At 35.3% G+C, this 27,198-nt stretch overlaps 3 protein-coding genes and 1 non-coding gene across 4 annotated transcripts in view; 1 reads left to right on the top strand and 3 right to left on the bottom strand.

Annotated features, from left to right (window-relative positions):
- LOC113494732 (unconventional myosin-XV) overlaps window positions 1–18,709 on the bottom strand; it is an 83,949-nt gene extending 65,240 nt beyond the window's left edge. Inside the window, exon 1 of the mRNA XM_026873173.1 lies at window positions 17,919–18,709. The gene's annotated coding sequence lies outside the window, so the exon portion shown is untranslated. The remainder of the gene's footprint in view (window positions 1–17,918) is intronic.
- Trnaf-gaa lies at window positions 13,967–14,039 on the bottom strand. Its single transcript has one exon. It is a non-coding gene; the product is annotated as a tRNA-Phe (tRNA).
- A 1,202-nt stretch (window positions 18,710–19,911) lies between the features above and the next one.
- Window positions 19,912–21,101, top strand: LOC113495317 (protein BUD31 homolog). Its single transcript, XM_026873989.1, has 2 exons — window positions 19,912–20,109; window positions 20,485–21,101. The coding sequence occupies exons 1-2, from the start codon at window positions 20,016–20,018 to the stop codon at window positions 20,823–20,825; spliced, it is 435 nt and encodes a 144-aa protein (XP_026729790.1). The 5' UTR covers window positions 19,912–20,015; the 3' UTR covers window positions 20,826–21,101.
- Window positions 21,102–21,281: 180 nt separating this feature from the next.
- On the bottom strand, window positions 21,282–26,672 carry LOC113494833 (innexin inx2-like). The gene is made up of 4 exons (XM_026873319.1): window positions 26,234–26,672; window positions 23,275–23,466; window positions 22,818–22,957; window positions 21,282–22,519 (listed from the first exon to the last, which is right to left on the bottom strand). The coding sequence occupies exons 1-4, from the start codon at window positions 26,484–26,486 to the stop codon at window positions 21,989–21,991; spliced, it is 1,116 nt and encodes a 371-aa protein (XP_026729120.1). The 5' UTR covers window positions 26,487–26,672; the 3' UTR covers window positions 21,282–21,988.
- Window positions 26,673–27,198: the final 526 nt, after the last annotated feature.

Raw genomic sequence — 27,198 nt, 5'->3', positions numbered from 1 at the left:
TTGAATAAAAAGTTCTTACAAATAAGGTTCGTAATTATGTCCGTATGGATTGAGGAGCCACTTTCGATTTAAAAAGGAAGCTCGCCCCCTTATTTAGTAGGAAAGTAAATAATTTTGTAGACCGAATTCTGAAATTTGTAGTATAATATGTCTAAAGTTATGTAACTGTGAATGTGGCTCCTCAATCCAAACATCTGAATTGAGGAGCCACCTGAAACACGGAAAGTATTCCATGTATATTTTTGAAAATTTTGTATCATTTAGTAGCAATTGTGTATAGTGTCTACTAAAAATTTGAGCCCAGTACTGTTTATATTCAAGAATATACAATACTTTTAATGTGGCTCCTCGATCTATACACAAGAGCATGAATTGCCATGAAAGTTATTGGTCAATTTATATTCCACTCTAAAGACATTTAGTAGTAAGTGTGTTCGAATTTGTAGTATATGGACAAAGTAGTAGACTGAGCGAATTTAATAAATAAATGCATTTCATTTGGCTCCTCAATCGTGACGTCTGCATAATAAATAATTGACTGTACCTACCTGAGATCAAAACGGAATAAAATACCAGAGACACTAACATTTAGTATAAACGGTCTACTAAATACATATGCACAGATCAACATTGTATATGTTCGGTATCTGAAAAACAAATCACTTCTAAATATTCCTTACGAATTCGCTATTTAGGGTGACCATGTTATATGAATTAAACTAGGATGATTCATTTTTGAAATTTAATTTTTCGACAATATTCGGTACAAAGATTCTTCATAGGTTTAGGATATTTAGTATCTAGTCAATTTCGACATAAGTTAAAGAATGAATTAATATTGGTTGGTCGGTGCTTTTATGAATTTTACAGTGAGAATCATAGTCATCATAACAAAACATCTCATCATTCGCTGGGTAGTGACATTTATAGTGACCCATTCCAGCTTCGCTAATCGCAGGGATAAATTCTATAACGCCTATTAAAGTCTATAAGCTACTTGAAATCATTATAGTTTCTGGTACCTCGTTTACTCTAAACCTCGTAGAAACATTTAGTTCAAATGACACTGTTTTTGATACAGTATATTTACACACTGTTTGGTGGTTACAAGATGTGCAAACGTTATTTTCTTCTACAATACAAATTGCATCTTCTAAACTTTGGATTCCAAAAACAGAAATTATATTCAGAATAATGAATCGTTAAATTAATTAATCGCTCCGTCGTTAATGAATGTCAGATTACTAAATAAATATGAGGGTAGATACTTTCGACAATAATTTTCAGTTACCCTCAAATGAGATAAATAAATTAAATTGGATTAACTTAGGAATAATCTTTGTACCGAATATTGTCGAAAAATTAAATTTCAAAAATGAATCATCCTAGTTTAATTCATATAACATGGTCACCCTAAATAGCGAATTCGTAAGGAATATTTAGAAGTGATTTGTTTTTCAGATACCGAACATATACAATGTTGATCTGTGCATATGTATTTAGTAGACCGTTTATACTAAATGTTAGTGTCTCTGGTATTTTATTCCGTTTTGATCTCAGGTAGGTACAGTCAATTATTTATTATGCAGACGTCACGATTGAGGAGCCAAATGAAATGCATTTATTTATTAAATTCGCTCAGTCTACTACTTTGTCCATATACTACAAATTCGAACACACTTACTACTAAATGTCTTTAGAGTGGAATATAAATTGACCAATAACTTTCATGGCAATTCATGCTCTTGTGTATAGATCGAGGAGCCACATTAAAAGTATTGTATATTCTTGAATATAAACAGTACTGGGCTCAAATTTTTAGTAGACACTATACACAATTGCTACTAAATGATACAAAATTTTCAAAAATATACATGGAATACTTTCCGTGTTTCAGGTGGCTCCTCAATTCAGATGTTTGGATTGAGGAGCCACATTCACAGTTACATAACTTTAGACATATTATACTACAAATTTCAGAATTCGGTCTACAAAATTATTTACTTTCCTACTAAATAAGGGGGCGAGCTTCCTTTTTAAATCGAAAGTGGCTCTTCAATCCATACGGACATTCGTAATTTACAATCCATTCTAAACTTAAATTACGCATTCCTTTTTCAAAAACAAAATGTAATTAAACGTCCGCATTTAGGTGCGGTTGCGTCTTAGCGTCGGCCGCGCGGGCGTGGGTAAACACTTATATAATTTCAATACCATACATATTTCTCTAAGAAATAATTAAAGAAGTGCAACATAATTCATTGTTAAACGTGGCGTATCTGATTTTATTTGATTGCATAAGCGATGCTTCAGTGTGGGATCGGGGCCAGCGACAGACAGGCGCGCAACCGTGTCAGTAGAACAATACTACATACACACTTAAGTGGGGGAAGGAAGTGTCAATAATTAATAGAAAATAATGTGGCTCGTGTGCGCAACTGAGGTTACTTTGCGCACACGAGCCACACGAATGGCTGAGTTTTGGAAATAAAAAAATATTAATTTTATTTCAAAAATGTGTCACGTAAAGAATCTTATTGTTATGCATGTCTGGTGTAACAGATGATTACATTATGTCTGTCCGTAAATCCTTTAAGGTCACTGGTTAAAAGTCTTTTCATGTCAAGATACGCAAAAGAAACGAAATTCTAATGTAACTAAAATAGCAAAAGTAATAATTGAGCTGTACAAAAACACACTTAAAACTCGTACTCATCGTTTTTCGCATCGAAAAGCCAGATCAGCCTCCTAGTAACCGAATGTCGCTACCACAGAATCTCATGCTAAAACCCATTACACTGACCCGAACACACATACCCGCATGTCGTAAAACCAATCACGTACAAAGTAAAAGTCGTGGATTGCAGCCGTTGCAAGTCGATAACTTAACCTTGCCGACTGAACCATTTTCAAAATAAACCAATTTGTCTTTTGTAATTGAATAATTTATTATGTCGACAATTGTGAGGCGGGAGCCGTGAAAACGTTGCGCTAATGTTTTGTCACGGGACGGGGATTGTCATGGCTCTGTGCCGAAGCTCATATTTGTATCAAATGCTGTAGAATTTTGATCATGATCTAGGATCGAAATAAGTAGTAATGTGTAGAACGAGCTGTAAGGTATGCCTCTTAATTTATACCAAGTGAATCAAATATGCTGTTGTATCATACAAAAGCAGATTTTAAAGCAAGGTATAAGACAAATATAATGCATTCCATAGTGTTACAATAGACGGTCGTAAAGAACTCAAACAAAATAACACCATTGAAAATTCAAAAATATAAACAAGGCTACATTAAATTAAAACAATGGAAAGCATATTGCCTAAAATTAACATTATTGTTTAAAAACAAAAAAAATGAGTAAAGCCATTCACTTAATGCTGCTATTAAACAGGTCCAAACATAAAACAAAACGCAAAATAAGCAAGGGCAGGAGGCATTTACATTGAAGCCCAAGTTTGTCACTGAATACGCTATTGAAGTTTCGATTGGATGTATTCAGTGTACACAGATTAATGTTGATGTTTAGTAGTCCAATCTACTTACCGATTACAAAATCGAGTATCAACATTAGATCGATATTAGGACTTGCGAGCCCAGATATCGATCGCCCATACCCCTTCGGCACCCATTTCATAACATTCAAGTGTAACTCGTAACTCCGGTCGAGCGAGTGTGTTCGGACCGGTACGAGAGTATCAATCAGCATACGATTATTGCAAAATGCTTGTGAAATGAGCATTGTAATGACCCAGCGTAACAGCTGATCAAATTAATGTGTAATAGATTTCACTAATCAGACAGAAACTTGTCTGTCGAGACTTGAGAGACGAAAGATAAAATAGAGATCGATTTTCTAAACTGTTTTACTTTGGCTCTCTTTCACGTGCGCTGCGTTCGGAATCTACATAACATGGCCCCATCTATCACGAGTCTAATGTAACTGTCAAATGTTAAAATTTTAGAAGTTTTGACAGTGAATCGAGAAGATATCAAATTGAGAATTGGAAACACAACATTTCTATCACTTTTGATTGATTAGTACATCTACAGTTTGGGCAAAAAAATATGCACAGAAAAAAACTGTCAGCCTATTCGACTGTTTTTGTGTTTATAAAACAGTGATTTTGAGCATTAAACGAAACCCCAAGTTGACTATTAAATTAGTTACAGCATAGTGAAGGCTTGTGAAAGGGCCGGCCACAAATTAATTGTGTAATCAAGCGCATGCGCACCGCGTGGGCGTAAATAAATTTTGTATGCGACAAAACAATAGGCTGTGGGATGTACATGCGATTACTTTAACCTCTACCTCTACACCGCCGCACAATGGCGCATTAAGAGTCAAATGTCGTACTAGCGAAGAACCCCATTGCAAAAACTGTAAACAACAAAACTAAACTCAATCGCAGGAATAATAAGGTGCTTATATCAGCTGTAAGCCAACCAGCGTACTAAGAACCACAACGAGTAATAGAATAACTTAATTAGTTGGAGAAGCTGAACCGTGGCAATGAACGAGAGGGATCAAGTTACAGTGGCAAATCAAGTATAGAAGGCAAGACAATGACTAATTGGTAACTTCTCGCTTTGTAATCTAATAAAGGCGGCGCAGAACAAGCGTGTTGTAGTGATGACACGCGATGCAAATTGCAGGGGATGCAATTTCAGTATCTATTAACATACGAAGCTTGATTAGCATATGTGTTACGATCAAGTGTGTTTATTTATGTAATTGAAGAGTGCTGATACTCGTAATAACAGGTAAATGGGTCCTGAGAAATGTTTGCACGAGATGTCATCTAGCAAGAGCGCACAAAGCATAATAAATGCCAGACGTGATGCGTCTCAGATACAGGCACATAATACATGAACGTCGCGATCGCCGGATTGATTGAATTGTTGATGAAGTTACGCACTGGTTACTTTAACATTCTGCTATAAATAGTGCAAATTGAAACAATCGCGAAGCACGTACTTTTAATTATATTAATCTTAAAAGTGTCGTTTTTGATGTCGACAAAATACCGCTAAAATTAAAACTGACAGCTCATGCGAAGAGTATGCTTAAATAAATCGTAGACGTCAACAGAGAAAGCAAAACATGCAGAGATGAGGAATTTATCATAGTTGAAAATTCGCTGGTAACTGATGCATAGTCAGTCTTACTTTTTGACATAATAAATGAATGCATCAGCTGGCAGTCTTATGATTTACTTTCCGCTGGTAGGCTACTACTACAAATCTACTAAATCTTTTAACAACATAGTCACCTCCTTCACGAAGGCGGCAGGCAAGGTGACAAAGGAGATATTGGGTGAACTTGAATATCTTTCCACTATCAGCATGAGCATTTATATTAAGCAGGTTCTACTAAACCTTAATGACGTCATGCAAGTTAAACATGTCCAAATCTATCAGCTTTCGTCTTGTATGGTAATAAAAAGTTAGGCAATAATTTAGCACTATTTACAAGTGCAGCTATCATAGCACACTTATGCGCAACACCTAAATAGGACAAGGCTAATCTCAAGTGTGAGAACAACTTATCGTAAGTTATGAAAAAATAATCAAAATCAAGAGATTATCTTTTTCTCAGCAATCACAATATGTATGTATAATTAAAGGAAACCAAAAAGCTTTAAATTGTACCTTGACCGATAAGGTGATTAATGAATTTAATTGTGAACGGCTATCTTGATACCGCTTTAAATGCAGCAGTCTATCTCTAAAGCCGTTATTGTCGGATGTAATATAGGATTTGTATTCTCTTTACAAAGTACCTTCTGCCGTATATCATGCTACAAGATGGTGACTAGGTACTTGTCACCATCATCTACGCGTATAACGCGACGAAACTTTATAATGATCTCCATAATAAACTGTTCGGAAGTTACTGCTTATATAGAACCATAAAAATAAAGTATTCCTTATTGCCTATTGTTTGTAACTAGAAAATACTCTTAAGTAGACTTAACACGTATTTAAGATTGTTTATGCAACAATAGCATTCGTTCATACCAGGTTCGATAGCTTTGTGTCGATCGTGGATAAAATGAATCAGCATAAACTCTCATCAGCGATAATAATCACGTTTTATTTGTTATTGAACCTGCTTAGTAACTGGCTTTAACTGTTTTATTATTTATTAACAAAAACTTTACTTATGAGTCGATTAAAATCCTATCAAGATATTATACGATTTAAAATCGTATTAAATTCAACATATTTGTGTCAAATAATCGATTAAAAATCGATTACGCGTCTTGTATTTTGATACCATACAATGACAGTAATTTATCACTATAGTACAAATCGGAGGAACAATCGACATTCCCATAGAGGCACATTGTATCCGTATACTTTCTTGCGCTTCCGTGAAGCGAATGAGACGTGTCGTCGAGTGTTGAGGAAAGTTGTCTTTGGCGCGCCCTCCGATACCGTTACATGACAGATTGCTTCATCGGCCGACAATATACAAGCCAACACTACTCTTGTTGAGAAACTGACCTTTACACTTGCTTTTTCTTGATATGACATATAAGCGGCATGACTCTGATGGTGAAATCTGTAATTTGGTTGAGGTGTCCTTCGGGGATGTATTTGAGGTCCATTACAGTTTTGTAAATTTATGCCTCTGATTTTATAGTCCTACTTTTATACTGTTGGTTAGTAACCATATCAATCTTGACAGTTATCGACAAAATGGTTAATCATGTAAAAGAAAAAGTCTAGTAATGATTCAAATATTAATGACTAATACAATGAGCACATTAGAAAAGAAATTATAACATCAAAAAGGCCGCTGCATGGTGGTAACAAAAACTCGCCAGCAGAATTAGAAAATTACGCCAGATGTGCACGAGACTTTCTAACTGTCGGTCGCTAACTGCGTAACCATTTCCCTATTATATTATAACGACAGCATTACGTGTAGCAGTATAGACAGACGCTCATAAACTGCTAGTTCAATTACGGCGATGGCTCAAATAACTCTTGGTCTGCAGTCAATTATTAATTGCTGAACAATTTATTTGATTGCAATCATCCCAAGAATGAAAGGTTCAGAGCAGAGATAGCGATCTTAGTAAGAAAATACTTCCAACACTTTAATACAATACTTCTTTTAACAAATAAGGCACTTCTGTTACGAAAAGTAAATGTAGGCAAAGTCTCTAACATAAAAGACTTAAAACGTATACGAAAACTATAAGCCGTGAATCATCACGGTCTCGTAGTTTTCGAAGGCACAACTAAATAAATACTAACTCTAATAAAGGAAGTGCATAATTTACTACAAAAACTACCAGTAATTGCAATAAAGAGCCCACAATCATCAGACGACAGAGAAACACACTTTGACCGAAAACAAAATATATGTATAAAAGAAATGCAGTATATTTGCAGTGGACTAACAAAAAATCTTGTTACGTTAGTAATTAAGGACGGGCCTCGCGAGAGCCGCGCGGGCGCAGGTATTGCCATGCGTACGGCCACACCTGCCGCTTTCCACAGTTTCGGAACACTCCATTCAACTTTTTCCTCTTTACGTCGCCATTGACTCGATTGACATTTTTATTCTCTTCGGCATGTTGTTTTATTACGTCTGTTATTAAGTCTGATGTATCTTATACGCGGTGCTTACGTTGTGGTTTCAATGGATCGAGCTTTCTTCACAGATATGTAGACGATTTTTATCACTGTCGTTTTATGGATATTGTAACTATGTACTACTATCTTCTATACATATAATAAATCTGTAGAAAAGTAATTTTTGTACATTGAAGAAATTGAAAAAAAAAATAGCCAGCGTGTGAAAAGATAAGTAACAGAACCCATTTCCATCATTTTTTAAATTTTTGTCTGTTTGTCTGTTTATCTGTTTGTTTGTGCGCGCATCACGTAAAATCTACGAATTCAATGCAGACAATGTTTATATACAAAAATTATACGCAACTTGAGGTATAACTTAGTTTTTATTTCATCGAAATCGGTTCACTCTATCAAAAGATATGATTAATTTAGTGAGTTCAAGAAGTAAAATATTACGTTACGCAATTCAGTATAGTACTTGCAACGACATCTTAAGACTAAAAATAGAACTAATGTTGATAGTTGAAATCCAAATCCGATAGATGGCGTTGTGCAAATGACGTCATTTTCTGAATCGCGGTGTTAAGAGATTCCGCGCGAGAATCACGTCGACCGTGTTTACTTGAAAAATTGGGTTTCGTTTGGTGTCTTTAAAGTTCTGGAGTGTGTCGTAAAAGGTCTTAGGTTGCTTGGAAGATAATCGTTGTTCTAAATTGGTCGAAATATAAGTATTGGCTGTTTGGTTTCGTTTGGTCATTGGTTTGAAGTAGGAAAGTAGTATTTTATTTACTTCGTAGTTTGTATCTAATAGTGCCAATCGTTTTACAGTAACTTAGCCAATTCGTTGAGTCACGACCACGAACAGACGATTCGTTGTCATACTTAAGGCGCGTACGAACGTACGAACACGAACATAGCGAACACAAACACCAGACCCGAACATTTGGTTCGTACGTATGGACGGCATATTCGAACACGAACGCAAACATAGTTCGAGTCGAGTTCGCGAACAACAGTCGTGAACTCTATCTTAGTAGCCATGACGGCGCCGCTGGAAGTGGTCGATTGTGAAGTAGCGGAGAATTTTTTGATGTTCGCAGTGATTCACGAAATGTTGTTTCCTAAAGCGGATCCTAGATGGATCCGCACTGCGATAACGGGCCCGCACCCCGCCTAGATCTAGGTATACGAACAGTTTTGTTGCGTAACATTTATTAAAGCTCTTCGAACACCGTCCATACAGAACACACTACAAGGATCGCCGCGAACATGTTTGACGAACAGAGTGTTCGATGTTCGATAGTGGTACGCACGTGCGAACCAAGTTGTTGCGTATCATGTAACTCAACAAATTTGTTCGTACGTGCATACGCGGCTTTGGACTGTTCGACGCACCGTTCTTTTACGTTTGTAGGCTATTCGGTCATAAGTGTTGTTGGTTTTTTTATTGCTTAAATTTTTCTTGAAAATGCCTCAAAGAAAAAAACTAACCTTTCGCTGCATAGCCGAAATGCGAAAAGGATGAGACTTAGTAGGTCTCAGGAATCGGAAGAAGATCGTGAAGCACGGTTATCTGCTAACCGAGAGCACATCGCTCTTTCACGTGAATCTGAAACGTTCACCGAAAGGGAGTCACGTTTAAGTTCACAAAGAACACGGACCGCAACTTGGTGGTCTCAAGAGAGCATCGAGACGCAAACGACGTTGTTTTGTTCTCAACAACCACGCGAACGAAGTCGCGGGCACAGCTAGTGTAGCATATTTTTCATAGCTTGCACCTGCCATTACGATCCTGACTTGTTTATGTGACATTTGAAAAATATGTTTTTTGTGTATTAGCACTTTAGCTTTTTTGCATTTTGTTCCACTCAAAGGTTTTAAGAGGTTAATCGAATACATTCAAATAAAGTTCAACGACAAGACCAAATTGTCACGTAGCAATTTTACTTCATGTTTTCTACTATCATTACTTACCGGTCAACAAGAAGTTGGATAAAATGGAGAAAATCTCTCAGATCAATTTTCAAAAAAGCTAATTAGTATCAATATCTACAGCCATTAGGGTGCACCTCACAGCTCGTCATTACTCTAACATTATGTGATACTTGACACGATTTCCTGACACACATCGATAGATAATAACCCATGGGTTTGTCGCCATCGCATCGCCAGCTAACCGCAGTTTTTCACGACCATCGTAACTACGTAACAGTACTTATGCTACCGGTTAATATGTACCGTCAGCATTTACAAGTTTTTGATCTTTGCAAGAAATTGTGTCAATTTTTCTTACTAAAACCTTTTTTTTTCCACTCCTTTTCACTCCCTCGGGGGAGGAAATGGATAGTGTCAGACTTTTACTGACTAAACCTGAACCGCCGTGCTTTTGTGTCGGTGTATGGCAATGCGTTGCAATCCTTCATACATTTCTTACTAAAACCTGCTTCTGAATGCGTCTGCGCCGGGTGTCAATTCCACGTAATTATTGTGATCTTATATATTACTTACATAGTATTTTTATGACGTCAATGTTTAATTAGCCTATATTTTTTCCTTGATAATAAAATTATATTATTTTTATAGGCTATTATTTATCCTAATGTATGTAATTTCCGATCAGTGATTACCAGAATACACGTAATAGCACGAATAGTTGTTCTGGACTGTTTAATTACCAAACGACTGTTGACAAGTACTTATTCAATATTTGCTAGTTACCCGCTAGTTGCGTAGGCGTAGTGATAGATATCGGCAAGTATTTCGCGAATATTAAAATTCCATTCTAATGGAACCGGTTGAATATTGCTGTTTGCTTATAACTTCTGGTGACTTAACTACGCTATGGTAACTTGTAAAGCTTTTGGTCCTGAAAATATTAAGCTTTTATTGCGTATTTTGATATTTCGAAAAAAATAAACTGTAAATTAATTATAAATACATGGAAATTTTCCCTTCTCTTCTAATATTAATCGGTTAGGAACTGTTTTACAAATTTTCCAAAAAATCGTGTTGTTTTTTTTTAAGAAACAATATCATAATAAATTTATGCAACTTATTCTTTCGACCGATTTGACCATGAAATGTAGAGCATCTGATCGCTGGCCTTACAAACTGTACTCGTAAACTAATGACAGTCCACAACGTAATGTTTAGGAACAGTGAAGTGTGACGTCACCTAACGGTCACCATCGTCCGAAGACATCGTTTTTGCTGTTTTCCAACCAGACAACAGACGCATGCAGTTTATTAGTCTCAAATAAATGAGGTTACAATAAAAAGTTTAATAAGCATGCTATAAAATAGAATCGTTTTCCTGTAGCCCGCATGTATACCCGTACAAAGCACTGTCAAGAAATAAAACGTATTATCATACGTATTGTATGAACATTTAGTATGTTATTGCAGAAAATGGCCGTCCATAAAAACTTTACTCGCAACTCGCAAGGGATAGTCTGGCGAGCTACTGTTTATGCATTATTCAACCTTTAAGTTCGATACCTTATTACATGGCTCCTAGCGATTCCGCACGCCTCGCCCAGTAGCCGTAATAGTAATTTACAATAAACCTAGTAATCGTTTTCAAGTTTCAAATTCATTCAATTACAGCGTAATTTTAAACGTGGAGCGCGAAACGAATTTGAGTGGAAATAAAGTAATAAAACAAAAGACACGTTCAACGTCCTTTGCGAGCGAATGGTCACAGTGCAATGGTCACCTTGACCGCGACTGGCCGGTCAAGTGGGACCAGAGCGGCCGCAGCCCAAGGGGACACGAATCACTGCACACCGCTAATGTTACGTGTGAGGTGGGACTGTGGAGCATAGAAAGTGCGGGATTGAAGCAGGTGAGACTGTGGCTTTTCATAGCCACTGCTATTTTCAATGTTTGAATTGGAACTTTTGTAACGGAACTAACTAGTTCCTCATTAATTAGTTTTCTGCCGAAAACATTTGCAGGCTGTACAGGTAGAACCGATTTTTAAAGCCTTTATAAATATTCAAATATATGAACGGAAATAAACAACGTTTCAAGCCCAATTAAAGTTATTGCATCAATACTTGATCTATAAATCAGTCATATTGAATATTAATGACATCATGTAAGTTACAATCATCAGGATGTATTAATATTAATTTGCAACTTTCTCGCATTTTCTTACGAGTGTTACACTTTTGACATCTATTGCAGCATCGTTTCTGTTCGGTAGTCAATAAGGCTGGGAAATAAAAGAGGACGAATTTGAGAATGGAAGCTGTGTGCGAGAAAGCTAACCGGACCTCAGTACATGTATTTGACAGTTCGTCAGCACGCCAACACGCCTCGGCATGCGAAAACCGAAATTAGAACAAGAATCTCTGAGCCCAAAACAATAGACAATCGGGTATTGATCGCTGCATCCGAATTCTAACGATACAAAACGTACTTTCGACTTTCGGTATTCAAATTTAGAATAAGTTCGGATTTTGTTTCTAGATACCGGCCACGATAGCTGGTATAATCTGTCATTTGACAAAAAAAAAATAAGAGTAAAAACTATTTTACTTTTTACTTCACCCGGTTACAAGGTGTCGCTAGCTCTGAAGTCCCGGGTTCGATCCCCGGTCGGCTCAATGTAAAAAATCACATTTCTACATTGTCTAAGGTCTGGGTGTTTGGGTATCTTTATTGTATCTGAATTCTATAATACAAGTGCTTTAGCAACATACTTTGGGTTCAGAACAATGTATGTGATATTGTCTGCATTTATGTATTATAAAATTTACTGAAAGTTTAGTCACTAAAAGCGATTCATCCATTCTGATTGCACATTAACCTACTCGCTTCACACCTCATGCTATTGAGATATCTAACATTAAATATATTTATAAGATAACATTATTTACTTTAAATTACGATTCAGTCGCATGGTGTATTGAATTGCAATGGAAGCTCTATTGTCTAATTAACAGACTCTTTCGTACAGTCCGATCCGCAAATCAAACAGGAACAAATCTTGGGCTGCGATTACTTTGTTTTGGCACAGAGTTAAATGATTATTGTTATTTTGAACCGTTTTTTAAGTTTTAGGTGACTAAAGACGTGTATTTCTTAGTGAAGACTAGGTCGGTTTTTATAATAGATTTCTAAAGCTGTTTCTCATTGGAGAGATGAGTATTGCTTCATCAGTATCTGTTACGTCTTAATTGCCATATCTAGCAGTTCAATGTAATAATTTTGAGGTGCTAATGTTTCTAATTATTCCTTAAAATGTTCGGCGCTTCTCATCATGCTTTCTCAATGAGAAAAGACTAGTTTTAAGTAGAGAAATTTAAGCTAACTGCTACATTCATTAATAGCATACATAATTTAAAACATTTTCTGTTTCAAAACCATATTTTAATGTAAATTAGGTTATACTTTTTGAATTTCATAATAAATGTTTTAGAATCTGAAAACCTTGTTATATTAGGAGAAACTTAGCATAAACATTCCGAAATCAAATCTTTCCTTTTTTATTTTTTTTCATTGATACTTATTTGCGGCGACTGTACGCGCCATGTACGTCTGCCGCCCACGTACTTCCGATCTCTAGTGTTGTGCTGCGCCTACATTCTGAGACCTACATACTTGGTACGTATTGTGCTTATTGTTCCCCGACGGTTCTTGATCCCAGGTGGCCAAGACAAAAGGTTCAATACAGCTGCTGTACTCTTTGGTTTGATTTAAGCGAACTCTTTAGATATATTTTGCATATGGAAGTTTCTTTTTAAAAAATAATATATAAGTTCTTGACTCTCCTATGAGCCGACAACAAGAACGAAACAACAACGACCGGATGTTTAAATTACTTCTTGATTTAAGTTGAATAAACATTAATAAAATGGTCAGCACGGTGACTTATAATCCAACTGATCCCTCGAATTCTTAAGATAATATTCTAGAATTTTAAGGAGTGTAGCATATTTGAGTAGTAAATCATAGTTAACTGCACCTAAATTAGGCAAACACGTTGGCTGCGTGCAGGCGTGAATGTCTACATTCCTTCGCCTCATGTGTCCCTAATGCGAACGGAGTCCGCGCGCAGTGTTGCAAGCGTAATGTGTTCGCCATAAACTGTGTGTTTTCCGGACATGTCCTAGTTTTCGCACGAAGCCTTCTGATGGCAGCCAGATGGAATATTAAAACACTAAGTTTTCACTTTTACGGAAAAATTTGCGTTCTACTTAACTTCAATATGTGTGATTTTTATTTAGTATTTTTGTTCAAGTAAAAAAGTCGAAACGAGTTCTTTGTTTTTAATAAAATAAAATCTTAAATAAACAAAATTTAAAACACTATTAATGACAAAACGATAAATTTTACTTATGAGCACAAAAAAAATACAGATCATTGCCGAAACCCGGGATTGAACCGGGGACCTTTAGATCTTCAGTCTAACGCTCTCCCAACTGAGCTATTTCGGCTAGTGGAAGTTTCTTCAAAAATTATCATTAATTGTTTACCCGATTTATTTCGTATACTTAAAAACATCCTATCACCGTACACAATAACCATAATTTATTCTACAAACGTATGAATTGAATTAAAAAATAGGCCTTTATTTATTAATTCATAAATAAATGAGAAATGAAAATATTAAATAAATAATAATAAGAATTTACGAAAAATACAAAATGAACTGTTTAAAAAAAAAAAAAACATTACAATGATTATCATTTTTCGGATCACGAAGTTTTGCCTTATCACCTTGTATACCAACGACCTCTTGCATTATTGGCCCCAAGCGTGCAATAAACTGCCGTCTACTACAGAAGACAATTTGCGTAATCAACTTGCATAATAACCAGCAGAGTATGTTTTATTAAATACATCTCGAGTCAAGGGTCACAGCTGTAGTTCTGGTAAGCTAAAGACCGTGCCATGTTATGCATCTAAACTGTATTTTAATTGGCAAAGAATTAACGAAGAAGATCCTTTAATAAAACTAAATAACAATCAATGCAAAAATGACATCATGAATCGCAAATTGAGGTTCGCGCGCAAAAAGTTGGAGAGTTTTTGTGCGGTGGATTCTGACTCGAATTAGTTGTATCTTGTATCTCATTCATGACTGCAATTTGCGGCCCGAGCTTCAAAGCAAATTAATTTTAGCTGTTGTTCTAAATATATGTTTATTTGGAATTGAAGAATGTGCGTAAGTTTTTGAAATGAGTTTCTTCGTTTTTTAGTAAAGCTTTGTTTGCACAGAGCTTGCTCTGATAAGTATGCAGTCAAAATTTTTAGTTGAAATTCTTCAATAAGTTTTGTTTAATTACCTAAAATGTCTCTTGTTATACCACAGAGACACGTGCAGCGTGCAGATGAATAGAATAATAAGTTAACGTTTGTGTCAAGCATTCAGTGCACGTTTTAATGTGATTAATATCTTCATCTATGAAGAAGGTACCCAGTGTTATTATAAGATCGAAGCGTGCTCTTTCTGTTAATTAGTTAAATTGAGCTTAACGCGGCATATCTAATATCAGGTATTTATAACGGGATTTATCTTAAAAAATATCTTAAATTTAATAGCGTTTGCGTGCGTACGTCCAATTCAGGAGTTGTTAACACATCAGATCTTTAGTGTATTGGAGAAATCCGTTAGGAGTCAGTCCAAGTCTATCACGATCCAAACGCTTTCTCTATCAAAATGTTCACTAAGACAGAATAACGATTTATCTACTGGAAAACAATAATATTTCTAGCGTCCGCAACAAGGAATGTTTGCGAAACAGCTGAAAATCTTTACGGTTAAAACTTTACAATTCAATGCTACTTATTTAACCCCATATGATCCATACCATTCGGTAAGGACAATTTATTCATTCTTAAAATTGTTGGAATCACCAGTAAACAAAAGAAAGTGCAATTTCTGACTAAAATAACAGTTTCAAATAATTTAACAAGATACTAGCGTTAACAAAGTCTACATGTTATAGGTGTATATTATCATGGCCGATGGATTACTCATGACTCTTGACGGCATTTGATTATAAACCTTCAAGTTTAAATGATTGTGACGCCGCAGGCTAGCAGTACACATCACTTATATTTAGCATTGAATAGACATCTCATGTATGGTTAGATTAGTAGGTGACTGCGTGGATACGAGTGTTCACGTACTAATCTAACCAACACTAAGAAAACATGGAGAAAATTCAAAAGATGCTGAAGTTGCAGCTACTAGGAGCAATAGTGAACTTAAAAAAAAACAACTCAAATTTTAAGGAAACAATGTCTTGTGTCCCAGGGGTACTTACGTACTTACTTCGGTTACCATGCAGAAATACCCCTAGACTCCAAAGATGCGTTCGTGAATCACAGAAATGTTTATTGTAAAGGAACGAAGCCCCAACAAGTCGCTTTTTTTTCTGAAGTCTCTCAGTGAGTTTGGTATGGTGACCTAAACCACTTGGATATTTGCAGTAAACTTTGTACTGGCAGTACCAAGAAAGGTTGCTCTTTTTATACGACATTCTGCAAGCGCACGACCAGATTTAAAGTAAACGTGAATGAATTGAAAAACGTGACCTTACGTCACCGTGTCTATGGTTGTGAACTCTGCTGATTCAGTGAGAAAATAGAATTTATCAGAAAATGTGAAGTTCGTGATCTTTGGCGATTTAAGAAATACTAGTAATGAGAATAAATCAAATGATGGATTTTATTTTTTTCTTTAAGATGTAAAGGTGTTTAGAAATAGGCACGAATGGATTAAGAAAGGTAATGGCGTAAGGCCGTAAAGGCGGAGTAAACATTAAAATTTGATAAAGGAAAAGCTGAATACACATATTGCTTAAGAGTTAAGATTTAACGAAGGCTTTCAAAGATACAGTTGAGATAAGTAATAATTAGAAGCAGTAAACTTAACGATTTTGATAACAGATGTTTGCTATCAAAAGTAGCATCTAACGATTGAGATAAGATAATATAGGTATAACGAATTATTTTTTATTCAAAACTTGCGTTTAAAAATCCATAATGTCGACAGTATTACACTTTTAACCGATTGGGTTTTAACTCACAATTTACTTATAATTAATCATATACGCTAAGTCGTACATATCTCGGGTTTTAAGTAAACAGTGGCTGGATATGGGAATTTAAGATTTCATGAGACAAGTTCCCAGTACGTCCATAACAGGGATATTGCCATTTCGACTCTGTATAGAACCGGACTTCGGGACTTGGCGCAATACTAAACTTTACATGTTATGAACCAAACTAGTTCCTGAATCATTCCTGGCGTTATTTGTGTCCAGTTTTCTATAACTAATTAAATCAACGTGAAAGATCGAAAGATGACCAGTAGCTGCTTTGGTGTCTTATTCTGCCTTAACTTTGGAAAAATAGAAACCTCTTAAATACTCTTTAATGGAGCCTGTGCAAGGTGACCCTTATAAAGCTATCGCAAAGCTCCTCGGTTTGTTTTTTGTTGACTGTTTACGATAGGTATTTACTGCCATACATTTTTTATTTGGTTTAGTGTAATTCAAATAATTTCTAGTGTTTTGATAAAGTACGACTCGTAAAATGGTTGCGTTTCCCAAAAAAGTTGTTAATTCATAACCGACTGCAAATAGGTAGGTATTTCAGATAAGTACCTATAACCTACCTACAAATGTTGCAGAATTTAAACCTAAGGAAATACGGGTCGGTCGTAGCCTTAATAAATACATCGGCACGATTATAATCTTTAGCTTTAGTTAAATTCAAGCAGTAGGTAAGTATTAGTCACCGATAAATATTATACCCTCGGAATACATTTTGAATCCTTGTCGGATTCATCGACGTCTTGACGAAATCTTGGTTTCAAGGCCAACGACCTGGCATGACGGGTCAGAGGTCCCTTTAGTAAAAGTTGTACTAACTATGACAAATATTTTCAAAGTTAAGGATTTTAATTTGCATTCTATTTCGCTAAGCTTGTCCGATTTCATAATTGATTAAAACCCGACAATTACCAATAAACATTTCCGGCAAAAATCTTTCGTTTCGGACATCCTAGAAATCGGGACATGTCCGCAATACAATTATGGTTAGCACGTATATAGGTACATGGATAAGGCTTTGTACCTGTACGTAGGTACGTAATTAATTTTCTCTAAATTACTTAATTGGCGCAACTTAGCGACTGTTTTTCTAAGCGACTTGCGCCTACTTGAACCTTTGTGTAAATATTAAAGTAACAGGATAGTCTATGAACATGCAGAGCTTTTGACTCGATAGCTACGTAGTTTAAGAAGGCTATAACGCGAAATTCAACGTCACCCCGACACGTATACCTTTAGAAGTTGACTTACTGGTAAATAAGCGACGAGACACCCGAGTTCCTTGAAAACCTCCGTCAACTTTCACTAAACTTCATAACACAAGTGTTGTACACAACTGTCACAATATTATTCACTTATAGATAGCAGACAAACACTCGTATAACGGCAATTTTCACACATATTTTGATTACACGGTTAAGTTTTTAAGTGATTCCTGCCCGCGGCCACCACAGCGTCGTCGGCGACGAATGAAATGACTGGACCGGAGTGGCTTGCGCGAACGCAACACCGCATTCCACGAGTGCTAATCGAGAGTACACCTGTCTCACTCGCACCTTCCAATTATTAAGTCGAACGACAAAGATAGGAGTAAACGCAATACATCCAACCTGTATAGGTAGATAGTCAGCCCGTTATTCATATACAGGTGAGCGCGGTATTATTAAAATAATAATTATGATGGCACATAGTCTTAATACTGTCATTAGGTAAGTTAAATAGATTAACTAAGTAGTGTCTTGCATATTAAAATTAAATAAATTAGTTTTGTATGCATACTTACCCACCTACTAAACTAACTTACATGTTCTAAAATAAGTTGCCTACTTTTATTGATAAAGTACGGAATCAGGGCAAAATATTATTTATACGTAAGAGTTTTTTTTTGCAAAATACACCCCTGCATATTATCTATATAACCACACGGAAAATTCATGTTCGAAACGCTCTGTCTAAGATTTAGAAATTGTGAATGTTTGCTGTTAAAAGTGAAAGCATACAAAACGTATATTTATCATGTGGGATCATAAAATGGTATTTTACATTATATAACTTTTACCCATTAGCTAATAAATTAATAGGTAGGTAATTGATGTTTTTATTAACTTGGTTGCCTGGCGGCGCATTTTATTTGCAATTGTTCCGGGGAGTTGATTTTATGAACACTAACGTACTGTATTGTATATAAAGTATCTAACTTGTATTTAATTATTTGAACATATTTTCTAATAATTATAAGTTTTCACTGAAATTACAAAGCGCCTGTGAGTATAACGATAGCTAGCGACGTTTTCGCTAATCGTTCTTTCGTGGTAAAGACGGTTACATAATAAAAGGCAGTAAAGTAATGATAAATAGATGGCTTGAATACAGACATGGGTGTATGCTTTCTCCGTGCGCTAAAACCAATGCAAATATTAGATATTAGTTCAACTTTCTTCTATTTCATCTATCTTTTCGGCAGTCGCAGGTTCTATTTATTTTTAAAATAATTACTTAAACACTATTTATAATAATATACACTTTGTATTTTGAGGAACCTTATCCTGTTGATCCAATTACTGAAGTACTAATCTAACAACATAACAATGAAGCCGCTTTCAAATAAAAAACAAACTACTGAGTCAATCTTGATTGATTTTTTAGGGATCAGACGTAGACGTGTAATTTTTCTTCGTGATTTAAAATTAGGTATATATTGTTTAATTTCAAGCTGGGTAAGTGTAAATGTAACTAAAGGAATTATGTAAGAGTCGTGGACGGAGCGAAATTAACCGATATTTCGGATAGAAATCGTTTTATCCTGCGTAAATCAAAACCGATGAAATGTAAATTCAATGAAAATGCTCGTCTTTTTATGCATGGCTCTTTTTTTTTCAGTAACGGCCTGGTTATTAAAATTAACTCTATTTCGGCTCCCCGGGAATTTAAACAGATTTTGTAAATAGCTGTAGATTGATTAGAAATGGGCTTTTACAAGTTTCACCATTGTCATATTGTTGTCCTAAAATAATAATAATAATAAGTCTAGATCATAATTTCATCTTTATTGACAATTTCTATTATAAAACCGCTTAAAGTCATATTAAGCAAGCAAATTGTTTAAGATCACGAAAATTGTAAGAACGAATCTTTGTTTGATCGACTTGACATTAAATAACTAAAGAGTCTATGTTGTTTAGTCGATTTTAGTTGAGTACCTCACTACAAACTTACTAAAAACTAAACGTCACTGTCAAGAGTGGCATGTCAAAAGTAATCGCTAAAGAAATTATTGTCAAACAAGTTGGTTTTGTTTTGGCTGCTTCGAATTTGTATCTTACTTATTTGCTGTGAAATATTACTATAATGCCAAAAGTTCGCCGCAGCCGTAAACCACCGCCAGAGGGTTGGGAGCTTATTGAACCTACATTGGAAGAGCTGGAACAAAAAATGCGAGAAGGTAACTAACCTACTTTAGTAGTATACTTTTAATGTTTTTGGTTTTTACATTATAACGTATAAGCGTACATTGAATATCGTTTAATCAAACTTACTTGGTTGATGCGCAAAGTAATCTTCAATGTATCTATTCGATTTTGAAGTTGCACACCATACAATAAAAAGTTTAAATTATCGTGGCCTTTGCTTGAGACTGGTTTTTTTTTAAGTGGTCAGTGGCAAAGCGCGTAATATTTCATCCAATAGGTAATAACTTATTGCAATGATTTATCACCATCAGCATTAACTAATAATGAAATCTAAACTTGGGCTTGTAAGTCAAGAATAGTTTGTTTTTAAATGACTACATGACTTATAATTAACCTTTCATTTCCAGCTGAAACTGAACCACATGAGGGTAAACGTAAACAAGAATCACTGTGGCCTATATTCAAAATTCACCACCAGAAATCTCGCTACATATACGACCTCTTCTACAGACGCAAGGCGATCAGCAGAGAGCTGTATCAGTACTGTTTAGATGAGAAAATAGCAGATGCTAATCTTATTGCTAAGTGGAAGAAGACTGGTTATGAAAACTTATGTTGTCTACGCTGCATTCAGACCAGAGATACGAATTTTGCCACTAACTGTATTTGTAGAGTACCCAAGAGCAAATTGGAAGAGGGTCGAATAGTTGAATGTGTGCATTGTGGGTGCCGGGGCTGCTCCGGTTAGATTAGGACTTAGCGTAAATTCAGCTATTTTTGTTGTTGTACCTTTTGAATAATAAATAATATTTTTGATCCATAATCTCATAGTATCCATTTGGCACTAAGTAGTGTATGCATGTTACATAGTTAAAATATAAAGAACTGTATACCATATCAGAATATCACTTCTTGTAAATACCTCATTAAAATATAATCAAAAGGTAGCATATTAATCGAATTTCAAAAGAACTGTTCTCCTTTGACTAATAAACAATTTCTAAATAAACTGTTTTTCTCTTTACCATCAGATTTTTACTAATTACCTTAGTAACCCCCCAACAAAGTCTTCTGCATTTGTACAGTGTGTTACCATCACAGCCTGACAATTTTCATTGAGCAATTAGTTGCCAACCTCCATTAATGTAAGAGCAAAAACCTGAGTAAGAACATTTGTAATTTATTTATAAAATGAAACAATGAGTAATGTTTTATAAATTTTATTAACTATCTTACACTTTTAATGAGACTAAGTAACAAAGGGATTTTAACTACTTGTAGTTAGCAGAGCATATTTTATGGTAATCCTATTATCAATTAATACCCTGTAAGATATTATATTATGACTTAAGTAACAATCTCAATTAATTACAATAATAAAGAAACAATACCGTACTATAAGTTAAACTTATAATATGCAAAATAAACATTTAAAAGAATAAGAACTTAAACTTTTGAGACCAACTTCAAATTATAACTAAAACAAAACAATAGCTTTCGCTTGGAAAGTTATCCACAATAATAATCATGAATGAAATACAAACACACATAAAGAATATTGAAATAGATAATTCAAATATTTTTAGTAATTTTATGAAGGCACTTGTTCCTTACCAATCAATTTATTAAGAGTACTTAGAAACACTTAAGTATGGTTTGAGCATTAGGTATTAAAATTTATGATTAATTATTATTTAGGTTAAGGAGATTGCCAATGCATGAAGTAATAAATACTGCCTGCATCTTCAACTGGTACGGTATATTTATATAAGACTAGATAGAGAAGAATGTCATCTACATGACAATTCAGTCTCTGAGGCTGAAAAATCTGGTCTTATTTTCTTCACTATTAATGATACTATTTTGGTCCACCCATTAGCAATCTCACAACGATAAACACGTAAATTATTTTTATACCATAACAGTTTTGTGTTCCAACTCTTTGGAAAGTTCGACTATCAAGTCCTTATAAATGATCGGATTCATGTTCTTACCCAGCAAGTACAATATGAACCAGTCGCCGAAACCGAAACGTTTGACAATGCGTGATATAACGTTCTTTTTAACGTATCTTAGCTGGCCAGCTATCATCAGTGAGCGGAGAGGTCGCAGCGAAAGAACCAACACACGGAACAAAACGGCTAAAGTGGAAACAAAAGCTAAAATGATCAGCCAGAACCAGAGAATAACGAAGATCTTTTCGTTTACAATGTTAAGGGGTAGCACGCACAGACGATCCTTGACCTGCAAGCTGCCTGAGGGTCCGTAGTTGCGGAGCCAGCACTTGGTGAGCTTGGGGAAGAACTGGTCCATGGGGTTGACGGCCGCGAAGTCGATCATGTCAGCAGGGACGCGCGGCGTGTGTGTGAACGCTGCCACTGCGGCGCCATAGTTGCGGAACGCGCCGCCCAGAAATATATCCAGCAGAAATATTTGACCAACCTAAACAACGATACTTAGTCACTATTGATATTTTGAAAAATTCCCGAGCCCACATTAATTGAGACGATAAGGGATTATCTTGAATTTTTTTAAATGAAAACAATATTTTAAAACTTATCTGCTCGTCCCGATAAAAACGCGCGAGTAAACCGTTGCATGTTTTAAGTATAAACTATAAATCATCTTCCCGAAAGTTACTTACTACAACAAGTGCTAACGACGAATTTTTTGGTCAATATGTAAACAACTTGAGGAAATGCATTTAATAATGAAGTGAAGATTTTTAATAAGTACTTACCACATTGACAAGGTTGAGTATCTCGCAGAAGGCGTACCGCAGCGCATACATGTTATGAGTATGGATGTTCGTGTAGCTGAGGTATGAGATGAGTTCTCCACGCCGGAACTCGGACCAGTCCTTCGTCACCACAGGGCTACCTATGACGAATAAGTACGAGTATCTATTTAATGTTATATATTCAATATCATGGCAGTTTTAGTATTTAAAAATCAGTGATGATTGCTACCTACAATCAACGACAGACTTTTTTCGGCATCATTCTGATGACTGAAATATTATTATAGGCTTAACACAACTTTTTAACTTGATTTTATACAACCAGATTCAAAGTTCGAGTGAAGAAGCAATAACAACAATTAATACCCCAGAGAAACGGTAAAAGTTCAGAACTTATGAACGTGTTCAGACGGTAGTTCGCAATACAATATAGGTTTTAGATAGTATTCGTCCATACTTAGATCAGCAGCCAATGCCTTGAGTCGGCCTCCTTCCCAGATCTTCCACATGTATCTCGGCGTGTAGAACATGACGGACTGGCCGAGCAGCACGAAGCACACCCACTGGTAGTACGTGTGCTTGATCTGCTCGTCGTTGTCGGCCTTGTTGGGACCCACGCCTGGGTAAGCCATGTTCAAACCTTCTACACCTGAAAGTAAAAATAGATTCGATATAGAAATTTGGGTGAGGATTTTACATGTACTGCAAGAGTTGCCATTTCTAAAACTGGCAACCTGAACAAAGCGTGCGTATTTCCTCGTCTGATCGCGGCGTTGAGAGCGAGCGTCGCGAGCGCCACAAGAGTTATTTTTCTTAAGCCTGTTACTACTTATAATGCTCCTAAAAGCTCAATAGATGGCCTCTAAATTAGGACGAATTCGGGGAAACCCGATTCACAGTCGGATGGCAACCCTATGTACAGCTGCGTAGGTACTTCACGGGCTCGAAACATTTTAGGCATGAAAACAAGATTAAATAAACGAAGCGAAACCAAATCCATGAACCAAGTCTCGCCAGCGCGTTCAAAAGCCATAACACTATGGTTATGTTGGAGGGATGTACTTTTTCTTCATACCCTTTTTTAGGGTTCCGTACCTCAAAAGGAAAAAACGGAACCCTTATAGGATCACTTTGTTGTCCGTCTGTCCGTCCGTCCGTCTGTCAAGACCCTTTTTCTCGGGAACGCGTGGAGGTATGAAGCTGAAATTTATATCAATTACTCAGGTCTACTGTCCCTTGAAGCTGTGAAAAAATCAAACTTCTAAGGCAACGCAATCAAAAGATACAGCCGTTTATGCCGCAAATTTTCGACACTTGCAAGGGAATCAAAACCTACAGGGTGCTTCCCGTGAACTCAGAATCTTGAAATTTGGTACGAAGCAACGTCTTATACCATAGATAAAGGAAAAATTACAAAAACCATAAATTTTTAGTTACATCACATAATTTTTTTTTTAATAATTTTAAACTTACTACCTATTTCCTCATAAACGCGTAGAGGTATTAAATTGAAATTCATACCAAATACTCAGGTCTATAATACCTTTAAGCTGTAACAAAATCAAACTTCTATGTCAACGCAATCAAAAGAAACAGCAATTTAAGCTGCATATTTTGAAACTCGCAAGTACTCGCAAGGGAATCAAAACCTAAAGGGTACTTCCAGTCGACCTAGAATCTTGAAATTTGGCATGAAGCTACGTTTTATAGCACACATAAAGGAAAAATTCCGAAAACTTTAAATTTTTAGTTACATTACAAAATATATATTTATTTTTTAATAAATATAAACTTATTACTTTTTTCCTCATGAACGCGTAGAGCTATCAAGTTGAAATTCATATCAAATACTTAGATCTAATTGCCTTTAAACCGTGAAAAAAGAATTCTAAGTCAACGCAAAAACGCAAAAGTACAACCATTGATACCGCATATTTTGAAACTCGCAACTACACGCAAACCTTGCAGGTTTGTACGGAATCCTTGGTGCGCGAGTCCGACTCGCACTTGGCCGGTTTTTTTATTTTCTTATAACATCAAAACATAAAAATTACATGCCCCACAAAATGGTATAAACTGTTTTTGCGCGCATTTCTTCCCCCCCTACCTTTGTTAATCCCAATTTATCCAAATTTACTATTTTTGGTTTTCCACTTCGCTCAACCCAGTTCATTGGTTTTCCTCTTGTAGGCCAGATGTTTCTTATTTAAAGAAGGAATACATAATATTTATTATTAAAAAACAGTATTAAAAAAAAATATAGCAATTTATGACTCTTGAGTGCAAGGTGTTGGACTAATTCAATAACCAGTCAGGCTAACTCAAATAATAAAAGCAGATATTTTAAAATATTTTTAATTACAATATAAATATTTTCTAAGTAGAATTGCGACCACAATTAAAATTATTCTATACATTTTAAATAAAATTGAAATGATTAATGTGTTGTATAAAATAACATGTTTGTTGACAAATATTCCAAAAATGGAGAAAAAAATAATATGTGAGTAAGCTTGTTTACTTACAGAAAAATGTTACCATAACTGTGTGATGTGTAAGGAAAACCGTGTGACTTATGGTAGATAAAATAAATTTATTTGAATACTACAATGAATTATATATACACTGGATACAGTGCATTATTTGTTTAGTTGCAAATTGATTAAATTTGCTCAAATTAATTCTAAGTTAAAAAGTACTTGTATTTAGCTGCTTCAAAGTATCTGCTAATATTTATGAAAATATATCATGTTCTGAATTATAGCAAATAAAAATTAGCAGCCTTAAAAATCAGAATGACCACATTAGTTTTCATATTAAGGTAAGTTAGCTACTGGTCAGGTAGTCTAGGTACTGATTAAAGTTTGTGTTAGGCCCTAAAAATCACTTGATAAGAAAAGTGCATTCTTAGTAACCAATCAAACAGAAAAACAAGACTTACACTAATAGAAAAAATATTTTGGATTTTTATCTCTATGCTGAGATTTGTAGCTTTATGCTGGTTTTTCTGATCTTTTACATTATTTTTGGAAATGAGATTATGAGAGAAAAAAAAAACAGATTTTTTTAATTTGATATATTATTTTATGGACAAATGAAGAGACTAGCCCAAATAAACCCCGGTTCGAAAAAAACAGGTGAATCGGGTCTAAAATCTCGGCGTTTTCGGGGTCCTACAAAAATCTGCCTGAATAGGAACTTTTTTAGGTAAAGAGTATTACCTCATAATATTACAGCGTGGACTGAGTAAATATAGAGGCCACACTACTATTTGTTGGGTACCTACACTACCTACCCTCAAACACCGACAGATTATGCCTCGAATGGTTTCGACTTTAATGCTTCATTGAATAACATTTTATGTCAGACGAATAAGTAAAGTGCAAATTAACAACAAAACCCTTGACATTACTTACCTACAAACCGGCTTTTCAGCGTGTAAGTCCCGTAGATCCAACAGTAGCTGTTGATGGCATCTTTATCGCTGTCTTTCTCAGAGTCACTCATGCAGTGGATCGGCTCACCAAAGAACTGCTTCGAAGTTACCAACAAGGTAAATACAAGTAACATTATCACAGTCACCTTGTAGTGCATACGGAATGCATTGTTGTCCGTACAAACATTTTCAAACTTCAAAAATGCCCGAAAGGGCATAAATAAATCAATCATTTTAGAAACTTATAGCTTAGTTTCAATTCGTTAAGCACTCTTTACACTCAGCTAGACGAAGACGACTAAATAAAATGAAAAGAAAATGTCGGTTTTGTAGTTTAAATATGTACCCGCGAATATTTTGTATACGGTCTTTTCACGTTTTCACTGCACCAACTTGGCAACCGCTTTGACAACTAACAGGAAACAGGATATGCTCAAATGATGAATGAAAGAATCTTACGTATTTATTTAAAATCATAAAATAAGTAACAATAAACTTATTAATTTGTAAAATTATTGATGAATTAATTACATCTGGTTATTATGGTATTTATTCTGGCATTTATGTATATTATAATATATTGGGACGCTCAAGATTTGCAAATAATTGACTTCGACTTTGATTTCAATCGACAAAAATATTATAAAATAATGTCATATTTTCCATAGTCATAACGCTCGAGTAATACTGTATTTCACCGATTTAGTTTTCTGATCCACTCTTTACACCAATTTTTAGTTTTAATTCCGTCTATTGAATAGTATTTATATTCAAAGAGATTTCCTTTTAAGTTTAACTAATTTTATATTAAAAGCTCTAAGAAAGTAATAAATATGTTGTGTAGTTGAGTTAGTTATACTGCTGCATTTTGTAAGTGCAGTCCTTGTTCAAATTTGTAAACTCTGCTTCGGTAAATGTGTGACTATAATCGTGCGTAAGGTAAAT

This window comes from Trichoplusia ni, chromosome 6, assembly GCF_003590095.1.
Source record: "Trichoplusia ni isolate ovarian cell line Hi5 chromosome 6, tn1, whole genome shotgun sequence".
Classification (NCBI taxonomy): Eukaryota; Metazoa; Arthropoda; class Insecta; order Lepidoptera; family Noctuidae; genus Trichoplusia; species Trichoplusia ni.
The sequence above is the reverse complement of the archived record's forward strand: the minus strand, read 5'-3'. Positions and strand labels throughout refer to the sequence as shown.

Excerpts from the sequence above, each read along its gene's own strand:
- LOC113495317 (XM_026873989.1), top strand. The coding sequence starts at position 20,016 with ATGCCAAAAGTTCGCCGCAGCCGTAAACCACCGCCAGAGGGTTGGGAG. Across the intron at positions 20,110-20,484 it reads GGAACAAAAAATGCGAGAAG|CTGAAACTGAACCACATGAG; the intron begins GTAACTAACCTA and ends TTTCATTTCCAG.
- LOC113494833 (XM_026873319.1), bottom strand. The coding sequence starts at position 26,486 with ATGATTGATTTATTTATGCCCTTTCGGGCATTTTTGAAGTTTGAAAAT. Across the intron at positions 22,958-23,274 it reads GGCATTGGCTGCTGATCTAA|GTAGCCCTGTGGTGACGAAG; the intron begins GTATGGACGAAT and ends TATTCGTCATAG. Across the intron at positions 22,520-22,817 it reads TACTCAACCTTGTCAATGTG|GTTGGTCAAATATTTCTGCT; the intron begins GTAAGTACTTAT and ends ATCGTTGTTTAG.